Below are 27341 nucleotides of genomic sequence, written 5' to 3' on the forward strand. Positions count from 1 at the left end.
AAAGGACATTAGATTGGTGAGTAGGCTTATATTTGTATTTTGGTATGGTGGTATTTTGTTCGCACAATCCGGTGTGTTTTTTTGTGCGGAGGCAGCTTTCTTTTGTGTCGGAATTCTGCGAAGGTAAAATGTGCAAAAATCACAAGTCTCGATGATGATGATGCAGATGGAATGTCTAAAACATTCCACATCCATTTGCTTTGTTTGCTTTGTGCTTTCGTTTGGTTGTGGGTGTGAACATCATGTTTGAGGAGAACCCAAAAAGGTGTTAATATTTGTCTTGGAGGTAGTTTTCTGCAGTTCTGTTTTGTTGCTTTTTGCTCGATAAAGAAATTTTATTAAATCTTCAAGAGGATGAAGAGGAATCAATTGTTAAAAAACGTTTAAACATTTTGTTGAAATTTGGAATCTGCCAGAGAATAGGGAAAATCTACAGAACTTACTAATAATTGCTATAGTGTGGTGAAGACTAGCTTTCGGAATGTATCTATACTCTATTGATCTTGGAAAAAGGCACAGCATTGACAGATTCTATTCATGTTATTTAAGACCCCTTGCTTTGTATTCCTCTTGGAATCATCCCCATCCAATCATCGTCTCCGAGAACAGGCCACCCGACTTTATTACCTCTGAACCATGCCGATCGACCGCTTCAAAGAGCTGCCCATTCCCTTAGATCCTCGCATAGCTGAAAAAAATTCCGTATTGCTGCCGCTCAGTTAATACCTACTGGTCGAATATCCGAAGTAAGAAAAAACTTCCCAGCATAGGTTACGATGTCACATTATAAGGACGTAACTTGATATAGGTGCACGTGTTATTTTATTTATTCAATTAATTGAGCACCCCGAGAGTAGCAGGGCAAAAAGGAATGTACTACGTCGCACAAGGGCAAATACACTTGAAACGCTACTCCTCCCATCGCTGAGAAACAGTTTTCCAGTTGCTTAATATCAGCATGGATTCCGTAAAATGCACAGCACAACAACAGCATTACACGCCATTTCCATACACAGTGGTGGAGGATTCAACTAGAACAGGCCGTGCAACCGAATATTTATAGTGGTACTTGACCTATCGAAGGCCTTATATACCTTCAATCATGCTTACATTTTCGAGGACGTAACACAAATCTCCGACGTGTTTGGAACGATGGGTAATCAACTATTTGTGTGCCCGCCATTCGTATGAATTGAGAAAAAAGGAAGCCCAAACCACGTAGACTGAATCAGAGAATTCCCCAAGGAGTGGTCAAAGCTCCGGAATTGTATAACCTCTACCTTTCTGAAATTCCACAACCACCGGACAGCATAGAGATCGAAATATATGCTGCTGATTGTACAATCATGGCGTCGGATCTTCCATCTAAGGAATATTACAATATCTGTTACAATATCAACAGCCACACAGTTCATCAAATGGACGGATGAAATGAAGCTCCCGCCGAACATAACGATCGACGAAAAACTGATTTCGACCACAAACTACACCAAAATACTGGGTGTAGCGTACGATAGCATTTTCAAGTCGACCACAAGCACGCCACTTTTTTATGCAATAGGCTGAGAATTAGGAACCAGTAAGGACAGTAATAAAGTCGGACTAGGCCGGCTATATGATACCCTTCACCATTTCGGTATATTGTACATATGTATCCTTACAATTGTATGCCAATGTTAATTGGAATGTACATACTCAGGTCTTTCTGCAACCTATGATAAATTTAATTTCATTCGGGAAGATTTAAAGTCGTCTGTGAAAAATATATTCAGATTTTGGTGCTCCATTTACATTAATCGGATTTTGTGCCAAATTTCGTGCAAATCGAAGAATATATAGGGACTTTGGTGCACTATTTACCTTAAATCCGACGAAAATATGTATGTGAGCTATATCTAAATCTGAACCGATTTTCACGAAACTTAGCACACATTATTTTAGGGGTTTTGGTGCACCATTTACCTTAAATCGGTGCACCATTTACCTTAAAATATATATGTAGCTATATCTAAATCTGAACCGATTTATCCCAATTTCAATAGGGTTCGTCCTTGAGCCAAATTAGTGAGCTGTGCCAAATTTCATCCAAATCGGATCATAAATGCGACCAGACAGACGGACATGCATAAATCGACTCAGAAAGTGATTCTATGTTTCTCAAAAGGGACCATGTGTCTATCTCGCTTCCTTTTGCCTGTTACAAACATATGCACAAAGACGTATTACCCTGTACCACAGTGTGATCAAGGGTATAAGGGTCCTCAAGTGGCTAGTCGGGAGAACTTGGTGTGCTTACACGCAATCCTTGTTGACCTTTTATAAAGCAATAGTCCGGCCAGTGGTAAACTATGCGGCACCAGTGTGGTTTGTTAATGTAAGTGGCACACAGTGGAAGAATATCCAGACCTGCTAGAATGCTACTTAAAGAACTGTAACAGGGTGTCTCCTCATGACTCCAGTTGGTCATTTTCATGAAGAGACGAAGACCTGACCCTCCATATGTTGTCGATGCAGCATTTGCTTAGGCGTTATCGTTGAGGGCACCTATGTCACAGCTTTATGGACATATCTCACCCACCCAAGAACGTCTGGAAAGATCTTTATGATCTAGAGAGAGAGAGAGAGGTCCAAAGATATAGGCTTGAACCCATACATCAACAAGAATATGAAGCAGATCTGAATGGCATTCACACAGGTAAAGTCGCTCAGGCAGTAGAACAATATCGCGTGAATATAATTTGTTTTGTTCCACCTGGTATGTAGAAAGAGCCTTTTAATCAACATGCTTTTTATGCAAGCCGAAGTAGTACACACGCTGATATAGTCGATGACGCGATCAACTGATACAGAGTTAATATTGCCTTGGCGATCAATATCCTCCATCGCTACTCAGAATTCGGTTAATCGTCTCATTTTGTAATGAGACCGTATTGATGACATAATGTCGGTCAACCCTACTGCGCAGGTCCGTAAATTTCATTGCATGTTTTAATTACCAGTTTTCTGCAACATTTCATAATTTACAGATTGCCTCAGAAACGTATCATCAGGGGGAGAAACGACATATACGGCAGCAAAAAACTTCGCCTTAATTCGAAATACACATTCCTCAAAATATATTTTTAATTTATTTAAATTTACACTTTAATTCGTAATTTAACTCACCTCTCTTAGATCACTGTTTTCAGTTAGTAAATCTATTTTATTACCCACAACCACAATTGGGACCGCTGAGGTGCCCTTAGTCTCATGTATTTGATCGCGTATCATTCGCACTTCTTCAAATGTTGTTGCATCTGTGACGTCATAGACCAAAATGAATGCATCTGCCGAAGATATGGAAAGGGCTCGCATTGCAGGGAACTGGAAAACAATAAGAAAATAAAATTAAAGTTAATAAGTGATATAAAGAAAATAATAAATTAATTAAGAAAATATCATTAGACCATAGAGCGTATACATGTTGGTGTAACGTATACGTTACAATTAAGGTTATACTTTGAATGCAGTTACGAGGATCCTCCTCGGTTTCAAAATTCGACAATATTCAACCGGCTGGCAAATTAACATACATTGTAACATTGCATACATGTATTTAAAGACTTAAAGAAGAAAATGAATTGTTTTTATTAGATATAGACTATGATAACTGGGGAAAAAAAAGGTGTGGATATTCTACTCTGATTACAAATAAGCCTTGAACGTTAAAAAAAAAAACATCTTATGGCTTTATCGTTAAATATGCTCAATTTTGTCATATTTTCTTTAAAAATATTTCTCTGCTGTCCTACGAAATTTATATTTGGAAATCTATAATATGCCGAAAATAACTGCCATCGAAAAATGTTTTTACAAATCCCATCCAATGCGATAAATTTCAATGTTCTACATTCCAACGTTTTTTTCCTAAATGCGATTCTGAAAATTCAATTATGTTGTTTATGGTCGTTGACTTTAACATCGTAACGATTTCATGCTTTACACAATTTTACATTTTTGCACTTAGCAATCAGCACATTTCATATTTATGACAATTGTGTAAATATTCTAGTTCAATGAAAGAAGTGACAGTTGTCCCTTGTGAACAGTTTAACAAGTTTACAAATGTTGTTTGAACCCAGCATAGTTAGGAAAGAGAAAATTCGATTGAAAGTGGGAATATATTTAGTGGGAATTTCAATAAACAAAAATTGAAACATTGAAAAGTGCAGTAATATTGAGTTCAAATTTAAAATCAAAATTGCTCTACAGCCAATGGAAATGACTTATGAAAATATCGATTTTGGGTGTCATGTGTGTTTGTAACAAATTCCTAGCTGCATTTCAAACATTGAGTACAGTGTATAGTAAAAAAATATTGAAAACAATTAAAAGGTTGTAAAATTTGACGGAAAATGACACTTCGGCAGTAAAATTCAGCTACCAAAAATTGGGGCTATGTAAAAAAATGGACCTAAATATAACATTTTCTGCAAAGGTGTTTTCACCTTCCAAAATTCGTAGTACCATATTACACACAATTCGGTGGGAGATTGCGGTCACGACCAGAAATCCCAAATTCAAAATTCCGGCATCTTTATTGAAAAAGTTGTGATTTCTATCGTGATGTTAACAGACGGAAATTGTTAATTCGACATAAATATTTCGGGTATTGTAAACGCTATAAAAAAAAACGTTTTTGATAGAGGGTCAACTTGGTATGAACGACGTATGTGGTGTCGGACGACCTAGAACCTCTACAAGATACGTTATGCCCAAATTTCGAAACTTTGTCTCGTTGATATTAATGTACTGAAGCTAATAGAATGGACCAACTGGGAAACATGTTGAGAAACTTTACATAGCGATCCGTCAGAATCTCCCGTATTTTATATATTCTAAGATGGAATACTGGGGATGCTCATCGGCAAGGTTTGAAATAGGTTTCCAATGCTTCAAAAATCTAGACATCTCCTCAGAGAGGAATTTCCGAAAAAGGTGATTATTGTTGCCGCTCGATATATAACTACTGGTCGAATGTCTGAAGTAAGGCCAAACTTCCATTAGAATCAGCCGAGCGTCGTCGTACATCCAATGTAGATCCAAAGGTGAAAGAATTTAATTTTCAAGTTATCAGGCAAGAGTTACTGGGCGAAGAGAACATTCTCCCAGCCGAGGAGGTACCAACACAATTTATGAAGAACCAGTAAGTAAAGTTCAATAGTTTGACGGGCCGACTATATGATACCCTTCACCACTTTGGGTACATACAAGAGATGTTAATATATACAATATCCTGTAGTTAGATCAGACATATCATCTTTAGGGGATCTATGAAATGAAATCGATATTTTAACCAACAAAACTTTCAACAAAACTTCACAGACATTAAACTGTATCTAATTCAGTACGCTCTGCAAAATTTTGTCTCGGTCGGACAAATATCTAAATCTGGACCTTACTCAGTATACTGTCAAAATGTGGTCTCAATTTGACAAATGTTGGGAGTTTGGTGCACCATTTATATAAAATCGGACGAAACTATATACGGGAGTTATGTATAAATCTGAACCGATTTCAACAAAACTTCACAGACATTAAACTTTATCTAATTCAGTACGCTCTGCAAAATTTTGTCTCGGTCTGACAAATATTGGGTGTTTGGTGCACCATGAAGATAAAATCGGATTAAAATATATATGGGAGCTATATCAAAATCTGAATCGATTTTTCCCAATTTAAATAGGGTTCGTCCTATGCCAAATAAGTGACGTGTGCCAAATTTCATCTAAATTGGATCTAAAATGCGACCTGAACTTTTTTCACATGCATAAATCAACTCTGAAAGTGATTCTACGCATATTCTCAAAAGGAACCAAGTGTCTATCTCGTTTCCTTTTACCTAGTTAGGGTGATCTCGTTGCCTCACGTCTGTGGGCAATTTTTGCGAATCGCACAAACCGATTTCATTTCTGTCGTCGATATCAAACACATTTGAGGTGATACCCCTTCCATTGATGAGAAACCGTTTTCCATTAGACCAACATCAACATGAACTTCGTACAATGTCCAGTATTAGGACAGACACTCCATTTCCACAATTTTAGTATAGTACTTAACCAGAACAGCTATAGTGTCTCTTAACCTATCGAAAGTATTTTATATCGGTAATTATGGCAAACTCTTTGAGCACATACATAAATAATGTCAAACAATCTTCTTTACGTTATATTAAGAATCAAGAATTCGGAGACACGTTAAGTGAAACATTCCCAAGTAGGGGTGATTTCTCCAGAACTGTTCTGAAATCCTACAACCACCGCACGGCATAGAGCTCGTAAAGTACATGTACGATTGTACGTTCAGGACGTAGAGTCTTGTAAATTACAGCCGCGCTGGATCTCGTAGCTGGTACGGCTGAAGTGAACTCCCGCTGAATATAATTGTCGATAGAGAAACGATTCCGACCACCAATTATTCCAATATATTTTGTGTAACGCTCGACAGCCTATTTATGAACCAGATCTTCAAGTGGGAAGCCACCAGTATTTGGAGCGCTGTCACAGAGTCCAGGCCTTAAAATGTAATAGGTATGAGGCGTCAGTGTGATTTCCGAATGAAAGTGATACACAGTTAATTAAAATTCAGACCTACCAGAATGCCGCCCTGATTATTGCAATAAGACACGACAGGAGAGGAATCCATGAGGGAAGTTCAAACGTGAACCTCTATATCAGCAATGGATAATATTAGAAATAGAATAAAAAATAAATTTATTTAATTCGATCATCGAACTACTCACTAATGTGTTTTAAAACCAGTAAGGAAAGTAGTAAAGTCGGACGGGGCCGACTATATGATACCCTTCACCACTATGGGTATATTAAACAGGACTATTAACATGAAATGAAAATAAAATAAGTGATATTTATCTAAATGTGAATCTACCTAGATCTATCCATAAAGTATGTAAATCGACTTCAAACAAATATAAATAGGTCATCCGTTGGGCTATGTCTGTACTTCTAGAAAACGCATCTACGTAATTCTATGCTCAATTTTGTACGTTGTGCAAAATTTGATGTCAATCTGACTAACATGAGTATGATGCCCAATTTGCTTGATATCGGGCGAAAATTTATATGGAAGCTCTATCCAAATATTAAGCGATTTCAAACAAACTTGTCACAGGTTAGGTTATACTAACTTTAGAACGTTTTGTTACTATTGGTTCCTTGGTGCGTCAATTACTTAAAATCAATCTATAATAAAAGGGAGCTATATCTAAATCTGGACCGATTTTCACGAAACAAGGCAGATATCACTCTAGACTCAATTCAGTACGTTATGCCAAATTTGGTGCAAATCGAAGGATATATAGGGACTTTGGTGCACCATTTACATAAAATCAGACGAAACTATATCTAAATCAGGTCCGATTTTCACGAAACTTGGTAGACATCATTCTAGGCTCAATTCAGTACGTTATGCCAAATTTCGTGCAAATCGAAGGATATATAGGGACTTTGGTGCACCATTTACATGAAATCGGACAAAACTATATATGGGAGTTATATCTAAATTTTGGCCGATTTTCACGAAACTTGGCAAACATCATTCTAGGCTTAATTCAGTACGATATATAGGGACTTTGGTGCACTATTTAACTAAAATCGGACGAAAATATATATAGGAGCTATATCTAAATCTGAACCGATTTTCACGAAATTTAACTCACATCGTTCTGGGCTTAATTCAGAATGCTATGCCGAATTTCGTGGAAATCGAAGGATATATAGGGACTTTGGTGCACTATATATGGGAGCTATATCTAAATCTGAACCGATTTTCACGAAATTTAACACACATCGTTCTAGGCTTAAATCAGTACGCTGTGCCAAATTTCGTGCAAATCGAAGAATATATAGGGAATTTACCTGAAATCGTACGAAAATATATATGGGAGCTATATCTAAAACTGAACCGATTTTTCCTAATTTCAATAGGGTTCGTCCTTGGGCCAAATAAGTGACCTGTGCCAAATTTCATCCAAATCGGATCAAAAATGCGACCTGTACTTTGATACATGGACGGACGGACATGCATAAATCGACTTAAAAAATGATTCTATGCATCTTCTCAAAAGGAACCATGTGTCTATCTCGTTTCATTTTGCCTGTTACAAACATATGCACAAAGACATAATACCCTGTACCACAGTGTATTGAAGCGTATAATTAAAGTCAATTAGATTTGGAAATGAAGACAAACCTTGTCTATTCATTGTAGATGTTCCCCGGTGCGTATACGTATTGACATAAAGTATACACCAAATTTCACTTAAAACAAAAAAGTGCCTCAAATATTCGCATTTTAATTTAAAATCAAGGAAAAAAATGTATTATGCCTCAAATACTGAAAAAAATTTAACAGAATATGAAATGTTTGCAAAATATGTTGACAACGAAGGACATTGCGTCTTATGAATGAATGCTGTTGATGCTACTGTTGTTCTTGGTCTACATTTCATATTCTCTGTTGTTTTTATTGTTTTTACTTTGGTAGTTATTGTTTTTATTTACCCGACAAGAGGATACCACTGAGAAATCAGCATGACTTTGTTTTCACTTCATTCACATCCACTTCACAGCAATATATACGCTTGTGATTCCAAGCATCCAACAAAGGAGCAATCTTCAAGTAGTAGTCAACCATTGACACCAAACATGTCAAGACGAAGATATGAATTGGTTTTTTGTTTTGTCTTGTCAACATCTAAAGGCTTATAACCAAATATTGTATCATATGAGAATATAAACGAAATTGTAAACATAGTCGTATGATGGTCGATCGGTATGTATGGGGGGATAGGGGCCAATGGCCATTCTGTTGTACAACGAGCATTGCAAGATCTAAAGTTCAAAACTCAATGTCAAAGTTGTGTGCTTATGAGAGTGCGTGTGTGTATGTCACAACAATAACAATAATACAAAAAATATGGTTTAAAACTTGCAGCACAACAACAAGAGCGGCAACGCAATTTCCCTTGGGCAATTTGTGAGATTATATCTTGTCACACAGCTTCTTATCTTTGTTTCGAAAAAAAAGAGTTAAAATGAATTGTCAGTAATAATCTACATACACATATATGAATGTATGCATGAATATGTATGTGCAAATTATATTGAAAATATAACGCAACTGAACTTAATTGGATTGTCAGAACTTCTGTAGAAATGAAATGGCCTCAGTGGCCTCAAAAAACTTTTTGATAAATAAAATGCATAATTTTTTTGCTCGTGAAGACTCCTGATGCGAACCGTGGCCTACAAATACAAATATGGGTTATTCGAAAATGAAAGGAGTTTTAAAAAATTATGATTAAAAATGAGATTGGATTGCAGTGTTGCCAAAACTTTGTTGATAAAAAATGCTAGATTTTATTTAAAAATGTGCTAAAAACTTAAAAAAGTGTTAAAAAAGTTCCGTCCTTCTTTTGCTAAACCCCACTGTAAAGTCGGACGCGACCCATATTCGGTACTCTAAAGTGAAAAAAATTCCGATTTAAGTTCATGAATTTTACATCACATCCATACAAAGTCCCACTTAATTTGGGTTTTCATTTTACCAAATAAACCACCTACTTAAAGGCAAGGCAATGCCATTGTAATACACAGGGTGCAAGGTATACAATGACTGACATTCGAAAATCAAACTCATAGTGTGAAACATAGGAATATTTTAATTTGTCATTGTGAAATCGAAATAATACTCAAAATTTGAAATTTTATCCAATTTTATCCACAAAAAGATACAAATAATATAGTTACTAGGTGCTAGATCACTTATTTTTGGTGCTAAACAAGTTTGAAAAGTGCAAAATCTAGCACTAAAAGTGCTAGATTGGCAACACTGTCGGATTGCTTTAAACAAATATTGTTATTTATTTATATCTTCTATCATAAGGTGGATATTCAAAATCTATCGAGGCTTCCAGAAGAAAAATGTTTAAAATTGATACTGATTTAAGGTACGGAGATGTGAAAGATAACGAGAACCCAAAATAACATTCCTTAATTTTCGAATATTAGGGGTACAGTTATCTGCGGCTATCTCAAAAAGTGCGAAATTTTACAGCTCTACCTAATATTAATATATTTTGATCTCTATCGCGATTTTAAAAGAATGACAGACAGGCTTATTAAAAAACATACAGACAGGTATCGCTGATGTAGATTCAGAATTTTATCCAGATCAAAAATATATACTTTATGGGGTCTCCGATAACTACTTCGAGGTGTAAGAGACTATGTAAAAAAGTTTATATATCTCTAATTTGCTGCAAGGCCGTTTAAGTTGTCAATTGACTAACACCTTACAAGCTTCTCAATCCTGAAATAGATACTCATCTGATTTTTTTTCACAATACGGTATTGCTGCAAATGAGCGATATATTGCAATATTGGAGAAGATTGAGTTACCTCAATTCGAAGATCGGGATTGTATCCACCAAATTCCGAAAATAATAGAAGAAGTGAATTGAAAGGGACCACATTTTATAATCATAAACAAATTAGATGAGGATTTATACTTGTCGTAAACAAGAACCAGTAAGGAAAGTAGTAAAGTCGGACGGGGCCGACTATATGATACCCTTCACCACTATGGGCATATTAAACAGCACTATTAACATGAAATTGGAACAAATCAAATATGTGATATTTATCTAAATGTGAATCGACCTAGATCGTTTGTTACAATGAGACAAAAGTATGTAAATCGACATTTGTTTGAAATATCAATAGGTCATCCGTTGGACTATGTCTGTACTTCTAGAAAACGCAACTACGTTATTTTATGCTCAATTTTTACTAAATATCAACTGATTTTCACGAAACTTGCCAGACATCACTCTAGGCTCAGTTCAGTACTTTATGTCAAATTTCGTGAAAATCGAAGTATATATAGGGGCTTTGGTGCACCATTTACATGAAATCGGACGAAAATATATGTGGGAGCTAATCTTGGCAGACATAATTCCAGGCTCAATTCCGTACATTATACTAAATTTAAAATCGGGCGAAGCTATATATGGGAGCTATATTTAAATCTGAACCGATTTTTACGAAACTTAGCACACGTCATTCTAGACCTAATTCAGTAGGCTATGCCAAAATTCGTGCAAATCAAATGATTTTCAGGGACTTTGGTGCACCATTTACCTAAAATCGGGCGAAACTATATGGGATCTATATCTAAATCTGAACCGATTTTCAGGAAACTTAGTACACATCATTCTAGACCTAATTCTGTAGGCTATACCAAATTTCGTGCAAATCGAAAGATATATAGGGACTTTGGTACATTATTTCCCTAAAATCAGGCGAAACTATATATGGGAGCTATATCTAAATTTGAACCGATTTTCACGAAACTTAGCACACGTCATTTTAGATTTAATTCAATACGCTATGTCAAAATTCGTGTAAATCAAATGATTTTCAGGGACTTTGGTGCACCATTTACCTAAAATCGGGCGAAACTATATATGGGGCTATATCTAAATATGAACCGATTTTCACGAAACTTAGAGCACATCATTGTAGGCTTAATTCAGTAAGCTGTGCCAAATTTCGTGCAAATCGAAAAATATTTAGGGACTTTGGTACCCCATTTACCTTAAATCGGACGAAAATATATATGGGAGCTATATCTAAATCTGGACCAATTTCAATAGGGTTCGTCCTTGGGCCAAACAAGTGAGCTGTGCCAAATTTCATCCAATTCGGATCATAAATGCGACCTGTACTTTGTTTACAATTTAACATGGACAGACGGACGGGCGGACGGATTGACGGACATGCATAAATCGACTCAGAAAGTGATACTATGCATATTCTCAAAAGGAACCATGGTGAATGGTATAAAAATGTTTTCTAAAGCTTCACATTGTTCTCAAGATTTACCTAAGAATGTTGAACTTTATATTTATAGGTTTTATAGGCAGGGAACATAAAAATATTAATAAATATGATTCAAAAATGTTTGCCAGTAGATACAAAATTTGCGTACATTTCAAAGGAACATATTTTCGTTTAAATTTTGAAAGCTGAATGTTATCAAAAGCAAATTTATGAAAAAAATTGGAAAAATATTACTGCATGAGACTACCTTCTATAGTTATGCTATGGGATGAACTCTATTGAAATTGTTGTGAATCGGTAAAGATTTCGATATAGTTTGCATAAATATTTGCGTTCGAATTTACGTATTTTCGATTGACATGAATTTGGGCATTTAGTTAAGTAGTTTGTTTTTAAACGGATCAGAATTAGATATAACTCTCATAGACATTTTCGCCCGATTTCAGTTAAATTGTATGCAAAAAATGCACGCCTTTTTGATTATCGGAGCGTAGTAAGTTGAGTGTAGAACGACTTGTGTCAAGTTTTCCTCAAATTCATTCACATATACTTTTCATTCCACGTAAATAACGCTCAAATGACACGACGTTTGTCCAATATACACTCCAATTAGCAGGGTTCACCGACTTAATATTAGAATGGATAGTGTTAAGTATTGTCCAAAGGGGTTCAGATTTAATCGTCAGATTTTACGGAAATTGGTGCACCAAAGAACTTACGTTTTGCTTAGGAAACATAAACCATGGTTGATTCATTTTAACTTTTCTATTCAGTTAATATGAATAAACTAACCATGGGTATATCAACCAAGCAACAGTTTGACGTTACATTTTAATGGTAATTTTTCTGTGTTGATCTTATGTGATTTGACACAGCTGTTCCTAAAATATTCTGAAATTAATTTTGTTAGAAAACATGTTCAATTACACCATACTAAAATTTATTATATCCTTGCTATGGGAAAAAGGACATGGTGAATAAATTCTTTGTAACATGAATATGAATAATTTATGAACGGACCGAAGAATAACACTCAACATTATGTCCATATAAAAAGGATTTCCAAAAAATAGGATTTATTTTTCAGTAGTTTAGTATTTGTTGAAAAATCTCAGCACATAAAACTACTGCATGAATGAATGTGGAGTAAATCACTGCTCCACCTACGGGACACACACACACACACACACACAAATAAACACATTTAATGGGAAAATAAGAATGTGAGTATAGTTGTTTGCGTACTATTTAATGTTGAGATTTAATTCCTAACAAACGAACACCATGAAATGTAAATATTACATTCAATGCTTTTAATTGGAATTGTGACCACAGAAAATTCATATGGAAATGACACAGTTTTTGAGCCATTTCGTTTGCAAAATTTGGACATTATAAAACCCATAATCTCGATGGTTTTAAGTGCATTAGGTTTTGAAATTTCGATCATTTCTGGGTAATTAGATATTATTCTTAAATAATAATAATAATAATAATAATAAAAACAGTTTTAGCTTGTATGTTGGTATGTTGGTTCCGGTTCAAAGGACTACATCCTTGAATAATATTAATAATATCATAATATTAATATAATTGTGTTGGCTGTATTATGAGTTTCAAAGTGAATACACTGTTTTAAAAACTTAAATCGGAAAAACCTTGGGTTAGTGTGCATTATCGTAAAATAAATGAAGAGAAGAGTTCATTCTTGGGCCAAATATATGAACTCTGCCAAATTTCATATCATTCATATAACAAATGCGAACTATATTTACGTTTAAATTGACTCAAAAAGAGATTCAATGCATATTCTCAAAAGTAATAATCGATATATCAGATTTACTTTAATATGTTACTAACATATGAGCACTTCCGCAGTCACTGACACGTCTTTCAGAGGCAAAATCAAACATTAATCGTTAAAAAATCAAAAACAATTACATTTTTTACAATTATCCCTTAATACTTTTCTTTTAGAACGTTAGGAGTAATATCAGTGGTAACAAAATTCGAGAGCCAAAATTTCAAAATTTGGCATGTCCTTTTTTTGCGAAAGATTTTTCTCGGTCGCTCACGCGACATTTTTGATCTTGCAGTTTTTATTTCTGCAGTGTCTGCATTTATAGTCATTAAATTAGTATTTACGATAAGAATAAGAAGAAAATGTGGTCTTTCTTTGCATTTTTTTGCCTTTACGTATTTAAGCAAAAATTAAAGAAACAAATTCTTCGAATTTGGTTTTACTTTTGCCGGAAATGCCAATATGCATAAATATATAATACGTTCCAGAGTGTGGTGTAGGATATAAAGATGTAAAGGACGCACTATAGAACATATAGCGGAGAAAAAAAAAACACCATTGACATTTAAACACCATTAACATAATTAAATACATTTGTATACCCTTCAACACACTGTGGTACAGGGTATTATGTCTTTGTGCATATGTTTGTAACAGGCAAAAGGAAACGAGACCCATGGTTCCTTTTGAGAATATGCATAGAATCACTTTCTGAGTCGATTTATGCATGTCCTTCCGTCCGTCTGTCCATGTTAAATTATAAACAAAGTACAGGTCGCATTAATGATCCGAATTGGATGAAATTTGGTACAGATCATTTATTTGGCCCAAGGACAAACCCTATTGAAATTGGGGTAAATCGGTTCAGATTTAGATATAGCTCCCATATATATTTTCGTCCGATTTTATATAAATAGTGCACCAATTTTATATCAATTTGCACGAAATTTGGCAAGGCGCACTTAATTGAGTCTAGAATGACGTGTGCTAAGTTTCGTAAAAATCGGTTTAGATTTACATGTAGCTCCCATATATATTTTCGTCCGATGTTATGTAAATGGTGCACCGAAGTCTTCTAGGCTTCGTGAAAATCTGTTCAGAATTAAATATAACTCCCATATTTATTTTCGACCGATTTTAACTGAACTGCTAAGTTTCGTGAAAATTGGTGTAGATTTAGATATAGTTACCATATATATTTTCCTTCGATTTTATGTAAATTGCGCACTAAAAGAAATAAAGTTTGTACGATTGATACACAATTTTGTATAATGTACTGATGTTAATATAAATTAATCTCTGGCAAGTTTGATTGAAATCAGTTCAGATATAAATATAGCTGCCACATATATTTCTTTGGATTTTTCGTAAATTTTGCACCGAATGACACGAAATTTTCACAACGTATCAAAAAACTCAAAAAACATCAAAATATCAAAAAAACTACCAAAATATAGAGACTATGACAGAACATGTTCTTATATAAAACTTTTTCTTTAAAAATGTTTTTCACCCTCCATTACGGTTATATAGGGGATATGCTAAAACAACTACCGATATTAATCCTTTTTATACACTTAGCTACAGTAAAAATGCGTCTAATTGAAATATTGGTTTTAGACCGGTACACTTTCCTGGTACCTCCCCCACAAAATAGTCAACATTTTGCTAAAAATTAATTTTATAATATTATGGGAACAGACTATCTGATTTGAACTAAACTTTGCACAACCTATAATCTTTTTTCGAAAGTTCCCACCAATGTTTCCCACCCCTGCCGACCGAGGGGACGACCTCCTCTTTCGTAGGGATCGCGTACACACCATAATGCGCATCATGGTGGAATATGAGAAGGGAATAGAAAACCAGCTACAGAATCTACTCCAACAGCCAGTTTATTATTAAGTTGCACTACTCATTTAAAAATACAATTATATTAGATTTTATAAGTTCAAAATTCTTGCAAAGTTCAAAATTCTTACTGAGTGGATCTCCCATAGAATAATTTGTGCGATGAAAATCTACATATAATAGTTGATAATATCTACTAGATCGAAAAGGAACGTTTATTCTAGTAAATGGAATTAGGAAATCAGAGGGTATATTATCATTTAATATTTTTAGTACCATCATAGTTTTCATCATAATACGTCTACTTTTTAATGTAGGTAACCGAATTAACTACCAATTCTTGTTGAAGTGCGAAGATGGACCAATTGGTACCTCCCCTACAAATGGCAAAAGTTTTAAGTAATTATAAATCCAATATCAGGCGAATGAAATGTTCGATTTGAACTAAACTTTGCACAACCTATTATTTTTACCAAGCCTGAATAAAGTTCAACGATGGGATCTATTGGCCCACTTCTTCTGGTACCCCCCTCGCAAAAGGTCAACATTTTCAATAATTATAAGTCCAATATCAGGCAAATAAAATGCCAATTTGAAACAAACTTTGCACAACCTATTATCTTTACCAAGCCAAATGCCAAAGAACATAGAGGTATGTTCTAAATAGACATCGAATGTTATTCAGGACTTTCCCGACGAATATTTTGAGCAGTAATGGCAAATTTAATAAATTCTGACTTATGGTAGAATAACAAATCATAACAAATTGGAATCCCATTGAAAAATCATATTGACTGATGAGACTCATTTCCATCACGGCGGCTACGTTAAAAAGCAAATCGGAAAAACCCAAGACAATGCGCTATTGAGAGACGATAAATGCTTTTAATGAAGTTGGAAGGTATTGTCGTTGACAACGTTTACCTTCGACAAAACGTCGATACGTACCACAAGATCAACTCAGCCATTGGTTTTTATGGGAATGTTTCCGGGCGGAAAAGTGATCTCCCTAAGGGGTGATTACAATTAGCCACCGAAATCTTGTGATTTAACATATTGAAACTTCTTATTTTGGAGCCACATGAATTCGAAATATCATGAAAAAGGAGGTGGTTCTGTAAGTGTGCTCGTCGCGGTTATGTGGCTAAAATAGTTTTTCGTTATTAAAGACGTATCTTCGTCTTTATTATGAAGTAATCATTCGAACATTGAATTTTCTTTGAATACCAAGATAACACATTTTATTGAAAATCCCGTAGATATTTTGAACTTAAAACTCCTTTCGAAACGAATTACCATTGTCCTCAATTTCATTATATGAACGAACATTGGTCTCATATGTTGTGTTCTTATCATGCCTTAAGTCTTCAGTTGCTGAAAATAAAACCAATTCATATTTTGACATGTTTTGTGTCCAAGGATTTATACTTCGAAATTGCTCTTTTGTTTCTTTCAGCCAGTGGGAGTATTCGTTGCATGTGGATATGTAAAATCATCTTGATTTCTCAGTGGTATATTTTTGGTGAGTTTAAAAACAATAACAGCAAACCAAAAAAGAAAGAGAACATAAAACATATACAAAAAGAGAACAGCAACAATGTGGATTTTCGTTTACAGAATTGTCCTTTTGTAGATATTTTGACAATTTTAACATTTGACGTTGCGAGAGTAAAGTTTTGTGGTGATATTTTTTGAAATCTGGGGTGAAGATAAAAATTGCAATTTCACTAGCGATACATTACAAACAAAATTTCAACTATTTAACAATACTTTTGAGACAAATTGAACCCAAACCTTTAAATATCTCTATATAAGAAAGAATGGACTTAGACCACTTTTAAAATAAACGACTCATATTGTGAATATATTTTAATTGGTCTCTTGAACATTTATTTTTGGTCTGTTCCAGTACTTATTTAATAGTAAAACTAGTAAAAGGGAAACATTTCAAAATTGTTCTCAGAGAAAGAAGTAATTTGAAAAGTTCAAGAACGAAAATCTAGTAAATATGCCAAAATTAGATGGCAATACTTCAAAATCAACATAACAGCCAATCAGAAGTAGGTATTCCAGTTTATCATTTTTACTCGGCCAAATTTTTTGAGTAAAAAGTTTACAAGGAGAACGCCATTTTGTTTTGTGCTCTCTTAAATTTAATTCAATGTTTTACCAGTTTTGTAGGTTCAGGAACGGTACTTGTAAAATCAGTAGATTCTTTTAGGTTCCGGAACGGACCTTATTATACACACTCTTTTAAATTCTTATAATTATACCAGCTATACTCAAACCGGTCTACGTTTTGATATCGTTCCAATAAAACGGAATCGCTCCATGTTTGGTATTTTAAGGATTTCAACAATCAGGACACCAATGGTATAGAAAACCTCAAAATAAATTCACAAACATATGGGTTTCATAAAGTTCTGAGCACAAACTAAGTTAAAAAACCAGTAAGGAAAGGAGTTAAGTGGGCCGGGCCGACTATAAGATACCCTTCACCACTTTGGGTATATTGAACAGGTGAATCCTAACAGACGTCGCACTTTTGAAGGACCATTAACATGAATTGGGATCTATAATTATGTCATTCTGCAACCTATACAAAATTTTTAATTTGGTCAAATATTTAAAGCATTTAAAGCAAATATCAATCGGGCACACCTTGATTATTTGTATAAATATCTGATAAGCATAAGTAGTTTGGTGCAACATTTACTTAAAATCGGACGGAAATATATATAAAAGCTATATCGAAATCTGAAATGATTTCATCGAAACTTGTCACTGGTTAGGTTATACTTATTTCAGTATGTTTTGTGCATTTCGGCCACATTACGATATGAGTTCTTGGTGCATCATTTACGTAAAATCGGGGTAAATATATATTGGAGCTCTATCCAAATCTGAACTGATTACAACAAAACTTTTCACACGCTACGTTATCAAATTTAGTATCAATCGGCCTAAATTTGGGTCTTTGGTGCACCATTTACTCAAAATCGGATGAAACTATATATGGGATCTATATCTAAATCTGAACCGATTCCTACAAAACTTGTCACACGTTATGTCATAGTTACATCAGTACGTTGTGCAAAATTTTGTGCCAATTTTGTTTAAAATCGACAAAACTATATATGGGAGCTATACTTAAATCTGAACCGATTTCAATGAAAGTTGCCAGAGATTACCTTTTATTAACTAAGTTTCTTGTACAAAATTGTGTGGCAATCGGACAAACTTTCGGTGTCTAGTGCACAATTTACATAAAATCGGAAGAAAATATATGTATATTTAAATCTGAACCAATTTTCACGAAACTTAGCACATTATTCTAGACTTAAGTCAGTACGCTACTGCAAATTGTTTGCAAATCGAAGTATTTATAGAGACTTTGGTACACCATTTACATTAAATCGGACGAAAATATATATGGGAGCCACATCTAAATCTGAACTGATTTTCACGAAACTTAACACACATAATTTTAGACTTAATTCATTACGCTATGCCTAATTTCGTGTTAATCGTAAGATATATGCGGACTTTGGTGCACCGTTTACAAAAAATCGGACGAAAATATGTATGAGAGCTATATCGAAGTCTGAGCCGATTTTCCTGAAACTTACCACTGCTCATTTTAGACTCAAGTCAGTACGTTGTGCCAAATTTCGTGCAAATCGAAAGATATATATGGACTTTGGTGCCCCATTTACAATAAATCGGACGCAAATATATATGAGGGCTATATCTAAATCTGAACCGATTTTCCCAATTTCAATAGGGGTTGTCCTTGGGCCAAATAAGGGACCTATGCCAAATATCATCCAATTCCGATCATAAATGCGACCTGTACTTTGTTTACAATTTAACATGGACCGACAGACGGACGAACATGAATAAATCGACATAGAAAATGATTCTATGCATATTCTCAAAAGGAATCATGTGTCTATCCCCTCTCCTTTTGCCTGTTAGCAACATATACAAAGAGACGTAATGTGGTGAATGGTATAATAAGGAATATATTCACCGATTGGATTTATTCTACCATATACTATAGCTATATGATCACAGAGAAACGTGTTACAATTTGGAATCGATTGGATTATTAGTTTTTGAGTTATCGTGTCCGCCTTTCGTTAAAACACTGTTTCTAGAAAAGCTTGTTTAAATTTAAAAAGCACATCAGCTGTCGCTTGATGCTGACATAATAAATCGGCCTTATCTTCAAGAGATGTTGAGATTTTCACTTGAAATTGTATAGGGACGTTATTGAATTAGTGCTGACTAGAAACTAATAAAAAACAAAATTAAATTTGCTTGAAACTGAGAATGGTTGGGGTCGCCTTAAATCAGCCATTCCTATAAATGCGAATCCAAAATATTAAACTAAATCCAATTCGGTTTGAAAAACGTGGCTAAATGCTGCTTGACCAATATTGATAGTTTTTGGTAGATTTGCTACTCATTTAGAATCTAAATTAAAAAATATATACAAAAACAGTCAGGCCGTTTTAAAATCGTGCGCAAAACCCCAAAAATTCTGAATAATGAAGTATACCGTTATATGGAGCCTAGACGAAAAACTAGATCAATAATTATCATTTTTGGTATCATACTAAATCACAGCCAATTTCGTAGATAAACGTACCCCACATACCCAAAATAGCCAACATTGGGCCCGCTCATTTTTTCTCAAATCCATTTTTCTTCCATTAGAATTCTACACTCAATTTGGTGAAGCTAGCTTGTGGGGAATTATTTTATGCCGCTAAAATCGCGATTTCAGCCATAGTGCATTGGTTGGAAAATACGAACGTTAAGAACAAATTGATGGAGCTTTTACTTTCATTTATATATCAAGAGCAAACAAAGTTCTTGATTATTACCGATGTTTTAAATGCTCTTAATAGTCGATTGTGGCGTATACGTTTCAATGACTCTTATACCCACTAAAGTACCAATAGAAATTAATATACTCTTCAAAATATTTCATATTATGCTTGGATAGCCATCAAAGATATTAAAAGAAAATATCCTTTCATCTTAAGAATAAATAGCTGCACATGTTGTTAATAATTAACAAATGTCTGCACTCAAATTTCGAAATCATTTTAATTAAAACCACTAACAACAATAGTTTCCTTTTATGTGGCCAAAGAAATGCAAAATAGACATGTTGCATGTTGCAATTAATAGTGCTTCTGTAGAAGTATGTTTGCGGTTTTAGTCTCTGTCTGCACATATTAGATTGCATCCATAAGAGCATTTATCTTTTCTGTTGTGATTTGTTGGAAGATTCGTTAAATAAATAGGAAAATTAATTTTGAGAACACACAATTTTGAGTAATATTTGTGTTAATTATTTATTCAAAACGACATTTTAGGAGAAAATATAAACAAATAAAGAAATATTTTGTATCGATTTATCTTCATCTTATCTTCATATGCCAAGTTAATATAAAACTAACCAAAAATTTAATTTATCACAATAAAAAACATTTCAAGATTTATCATACCCTCTGTATAACGGCTAATGAGGGTATATAAACTTTGCTACGACAAAAATGTGCATAATCGAAATATTGGTTTTTGACCCATATATCCTTGGACCTAATCCGTTTCAGACAATACGATAGACACGATAGCTCTTGATACCGAAATATTTCTTTCAAACTTAGCACAAGTTCGAAGATGGGGAATATCCGTCCATTTCTTTTCGTACCCCCACACAAAATGGTAAACATTTTGCAAGAAAATAATTTTATAATATCGTGCGAACGGATTATGTGAATTGAAACAAAACCTATTGTCTTTTCCAAGTTTAGATGAAGTCTGAAGATGCGACCAATTGGTTCACTCCTTCTGGTACCTCCCCCACAAGTGGTTAAAATGTTCAATATAAATCCAATCAGGCGAATGCACGATTTGAACCAAACCATTCACTGCTTATTATCTTTATCAAGCCGAAACCAAGACCCAGAATTATAAAGTTTTGACCCTTTGTGGGGGTAACTTTAATTTGAATCGAATTAATAACCAATTAAATCAATATTAAATTCGAAACCTCTTTGATATTTTGATTCTAATATACATATACTGCTATATACCTGCTACTTCGTTAGCGAATGGAGGAAATATTTAAACATGCATTAATATTTTAATTTATTTTCACAGATAACTGCATATGTCAGAAAAACTCCATTAAATTTCTGTACCATTTTGTATCAAATTTCAGGATTCGAGCTCTAAAGGTTCACCCAAATTCAAATTTTACCATATATAGTTCCACATAACACACATTATTTCCATAAGTAGCCACCTCAACCATCCAACAAAACTTCCCATGTTTGAGGATTCTAACTCTACGATTCATGCACAATTTAAATTGTACTATTTTTAGTACATAGTCGTACAAATTTCAAAACTTCCTATATACCGCAATCCAACCACCTGACAATGATCCTAAATCCAAGTTCCAGGATTCCAACTCAATCGGTTCACCCACAATTCAAATTGTACCAAATTTAGTACATAGTATTACCAAATTTCAAAACTTCCTACTTACCCCAATCCTGCATCTCCACAGTGATCCTAAATCAAAATTTCAGAATTCTAACTCTATCGCTTCACCCACAATTTAAATTGTACCAAATTTAGTACACATTAGTACAAATTTCTATAACATATAAATATCTCAATCTTACATCCCAACAGTGATCCTGACTCCGAATTTAGTATCATTTAGTACCCAGTACTTTTCGTATACATAAGTAAAAAATTTCCAAAACTACGTACATATCCCAATCCTACTTTCCCTAATGTACGGTAATGTCAATTTCGAATTTCAGGATTCCAGCTCGATTTGTATCTCCAAATTAAATTTGAACCAAATATAGTACCATATAGTACTCTTCGTACACATGAGTCCACGCTTCCAAAACCATCGCATTCCAAATTTCAAGTTTTTAGCTCTATACATTCACATGCTACGAAATTGTACCAAATTTAGTACATTTTAGTACTTTTCACATACTTACAGTTGGAATGTATAAAAAAACCCTTTGCTATATCTATTGTACACTTCATCTGTGACCCTCATTTAAAATTTAAGAGTCCTAGCTCTACCGGTTCGCCAAATAAAAATGGTATCGTATTTAGTACTTTTCGTACTGTTCTAGTACGAATTTCCAAGGATGACAGCCTTATCTGTCATCCTTGGACCAAGTGTTACCCTTACCCAAAATTTCAAGGCGTTGATGAATCATTAAGTCAGTCAATCACTTTACTCTTTTATTAGTATAGATAGATATTGGACAAATATGACAAATCATAAATTGGAATCAATTCGATTGAATTGATTGAAAATGTGGTGCCCAAAGTCATGAAAATACCGAATAATACGGCTACCATTATATGGATGCTATCCGGAAACTTGACACAATATTGACAATTTTTGGTATGGATGTTTTCTACTCAAAGCTCGTCAAAAATATTAAATGACAGCAAATAATGTTTGAAAATGGGGCTTATAGAACCACCCATTTTAGTACCATCCCTACAATAGGCCAACATTTTTAAAATCTGTATATCCAACATGAAGCTCGCCGTATGACCAATTTCATCCAACCTTGACACATTGTAATTTTTTTTTACCAAGCCTAAATCAAATCTGAATTTGGGGTCAATCAGATTCTTAGATTCTATTGGATAACATTTATTATGTTTAATTCAAATCGGTTCAGAAAAAAATATTAAGAACATCATTTGCATATACAGAAATGGATGTATGTGGGTTATTTAATAACCCACGACTTTGTTAACTTCTTGACAGAATATTTATAGTTATTAATATCTTCATAAGAGTGCAATTTCCGGGAATTTTTTTTGACTTCCACTTGATATTTCCGTAAATGATAAAATCCCACTTTGAATTTCATTCGCCGGTTGTTATGTTTATACCCTTCACCATACTGTGGTACAGGGTATTATGTCTTTGTGCATATGTTTGTAACAGGCAAAAATAATCGAGATAGACCCATGGATCCTTTTGAGAATATGCATAGAATGACTTTCTAAGGCGATTTATGCATGTCTGTCCGTCCGTCTGTCTGTCCATGTTAAATTGTAAACAAAGTACAGGTCGCATTTATGATCCGAATTGGATGAAATTTGGCATAGGTAACTTATTCGGCCCAAGGACGAACCCTATTGAAATTGGGAAAAATCGGTTCAGATTTAGATATAGCTCCCATATATATATTTGTCCGATTTAATGTAAACGGCCCCTATATATCTTTCGATTTGCACGAAATTTAACACAGTGTACTAAATTCAGTCTAGAATGACGTGTGCCAAATTTTGAGAAAATCGGGACCGATTTATATTTAGCACCCATATATATTTTCGTCCGATTTAAGGTAAATGGGGCTCCAAAGTCCCTATATAGCTTTCGATTTGCACGAAATTTGACATAGGTTACTGAATTGAGTCTAGAATGACGTGTGCCAAGTTTCGTGAATATCGGTCCAGGTTTAGATATAGCTCCCTTATAGATTTTCGTCCGATTTAATGTAAATGGGGCTTCAAAGTCCCTATATATTTTTCGATTTGCACGAAATTTAAAACAGTGTAGAATGTCGTGTGCCAAGTTTCGAGAAAATCGGGTCAGATTTAGATATAGCTCCCATATATATTTTCGTCCGATTTTTGGTAATGGGGGCACCAAAGTCCCTATATAGCTTTCGATTTGCACTAAATTTGGATTAGGTCCAGAATGATGTGTGCTAACTTCGTGAAAATCGGTTCAGATTTAGATATAGCTCCCATATATATTTTCTTCCGATTTAACGTAAATGTTGCACCAAAGCCCCTGTATATCCTTTGATTTGTATATCTTTTGATTTAAATGGGGCACCAAAGACCCTATATACCTATTGATTTGCACGAAATTTGGCGTAGAGTACTGGATTAGGTCCAGAATGATTTGTGCTAAGTTTCGTGAGAATCGGTTCAGATTTAGATATAGCTCCCATATATATTTTCGTCCGATTTAATGTAAATGGTGCACCAAAGTCCCTGTATATCTTTTGATTTGCGCGAAATTTTACATAGTGTACTTAATTCAGTCTAGAATGACGTGTGCCAAGTTTCGAGAAAATCGGGTCAGATTTATATATTGGTTCAAAATATATATTTTCTTCCGATTTAAGGTAAATGGGGCTCCAAAGTCCCTATATAACTTTCGATTTGTACGGAATTTGGCATAGAGTACTGAATTAGGTCCAGAATGATGTGTGCTAAGTTTCTTGAAAATCGGGTCAAATTTAGATATATATCCAATATATATTAAATAATGTAAATGGTGCACTAAAGACCCATAGCTAGGGCGATTGACAAAACGTACTGAAATGAATATAAAAAATCTCAGCCAATTTTCTTTGAAATCATTTCGGATTTAGATATAAGCATAGCATCCATATATAATTTCGACCTATTCATGTTGATTGTACACCAAATAATCAATGGGTGCCTGATTGATATTACATTTTAAACAGTGAAGCATATCAAATATCGTGTGTAAAGTTCGTTTTAAATCTTTTTACAAAGTATGGAATAGGTTGCAGAATGGCATGTGTTTGAATTGACGTTAGTCGGTTTATTTATAGATAAAGATCGGATATTTAAGTTCGTTCAATTTCATGTCAATATTCCTTCGAAAAGGTACCTGTTTGCAGAATATCCCCAAAGTGGTGAAGGGTATCATATAGTCGGCCCAGTCTGACTTTGCTACTTTCCTTACTGGTTTTTCTTTGCATTTTATCTCTGATAATTTATTTCCAAAATCTCCTCCATTGTGCTGAAAGTTCAATGTTTGAACATAAATTCATGGCGTTACTTGTAAACATTCTAGGCGAAATTGAATTATGAAGTTATGGTCGTTGACTTTATCAAATGCCCAACAGTGTAGTTCACATTCACCACATGGTGTTGTTTTTCCAACAGCATAAATCAAATCAGTGTGCCAGAAAACAGAACATAAAGTGACTACTGCAGTTCAGCGAGAGAAAACAAAAAAAAAATTGCCAGTGGCATTCAGTGAACGTTTAAACAAATTTAGAACATCTTGCAGAGCGTTAATAAATCATAGATGAAAATAGGTTAAAAATGCACAAAAAACCTTGGTAAGGACATTGCTAAAAAAAATACAACAATAAAAATGCTTGTAGCTATGTACTAATGACAGCTTTATGAGATTTGGAGATTTAATTCTACAAGTACTTTAGTGCGTATAAGTGTTGTCGTAACGTATACGTGATTAACCCTACGGTCAATAACCAAAAAAGTATACGTAGATCAATAACCGTGGTACATTTGTACCCATTCAAAGATAGCTCGGTAACTCATTAAAAAATTGGACTATCGTGAGGTTTTTTGTTTTAAATTAGTCTATACGGATCTGATCTAGATGTAGGAACTCAAAATTATATATACATTAAAATAATATATATTTAAATCCATGCTTAAATGATAATCTATCTAAAACAATCATAGTAAATTCGTTATGGCTTTCGAATGTGTTAAGCTTTTTTAGTTATTTTTTTATTGAGATCTTATTTAGGTGTTCCTCAACACCTCTGCAAATTTTTGTGGCCCTAGACAACATGGGGCCATCAGGGCGACTCGTGGAAGTCAGAAACTACGTTAGTTTTCCTTTGGTATACAGGGACTAAAACAATTATTATTGAGAATTATTCACATTTTATGGGTTTAGAGATTGTCATTGACGCATTTTTAACATTATTTAATACTTTAAAACATTATTTAATGATAGTTTATATATGTACGCCAATTTAGGATTGTAATCAATCAGACTAATTCGATTATGGAAAAAGTTTCAGGGCCAATATAAAGAATAATTGGAAAATTACGGACAATAATCATTGTTTTTGTCCCTGTATGCCAAGGGAAAACCAGGGTAGTTTCTGACTTCCACGAGTCGCCCTGATGGCCCCATGTTGTCAATAAAAAAAATATCTAAAAAAGCTTAACCCATTCGAAAGCTATAACGAATTTACTATGATTGTTTTAGATAGATTATCATTTAAGCATGGATTTAAATATATATTATTTTAATGTATATATAATTTTGAGTTCCTACATCTAGACCAGATCAGTATAGACTAATTTAAAACAAAAAACCTCAAGATAGTCCAAGTTTTTAATGAGTTACAGAGCTATCTTTGGATGGGTACAAATGTACCACGGTTATTGATCTACGTAGGTAATAACTTTAAAAAATTATAAAAATTATATATATGGAAAAAATTTATAATTTTTTTCTTCGATTATGTGTGAAAATACCTCAAGAATGATTCCACAAAATTTGATCCAAATATCTCCATAATTAAAAATTTTACAGCAATTTTATTCAAAAAAAGGTACAAATGTACCCGGTTATTGACCGTAGGGTTAACAATGAACTAAGCTAGAATTTTAAAGTCTATGAGTCTCAGATAAAAAAATGTCGTTTTAATTTATTCTAACAACCGATTCGATTTAATTTCAGATAAAACCGAGTTATAAATATATTTATTTGAGTTTTGCATGCAAAGGCCATGATCATTGTCAGGGTTGAATGACGGAGACCAAGTAATTCCACAAAAGGCCCCTGGATAGTGTCGATTTGTAAGAACTCGCTTAGTCCTTGTGCACAACGAATTATCTTTCTTGTTCGTTTTTTTCGAATTTCTCCGTAGACTTCTTGGAAATAAACTGGGGTG

The 27341-nt window shown here is 34.1% G+C and overlaps 1 protein-coding gene across 1 annotated transcript in view; it reads right to left on the reverse strand.

The window, feature by feature from the left end:
- LOC133323375 (ras-related protein Rap-2b-like) overlaps positions 1–27341 on the reverse strand; it is a gene marked incomplete at its 5' end in the record, with an annotated part of 66456 nt that overhangs the window by 21067 nt on the left and 18048 nt on the right. The window contains one exon of the mRNA XM_061532309.1: positions 3166–3363. Coding sequence (XP_061388293.1) covers positions 3166–3363 — 198 coding nt within the window. The remainder of the gene's footprint in view (positions 1–3165; positions 3364–27341) is intronic.

This window comes from Musca vetustissima, unplaced genomic scaffold (genome assembly GCF_032173495.1).
Source record: "Musca vetustissima isolate MV318-11 ecotype Yass unplaced genomic scaffold, APGP_CSIRO_Mvet_v1 utg19444, whole genome shotgun sequence".
Lineage (NCBI taxonomy): Eukaryota > Metazoa > Arthropoda > Insecta > Diptera > Muscidae > Musca > Musca vetustissima.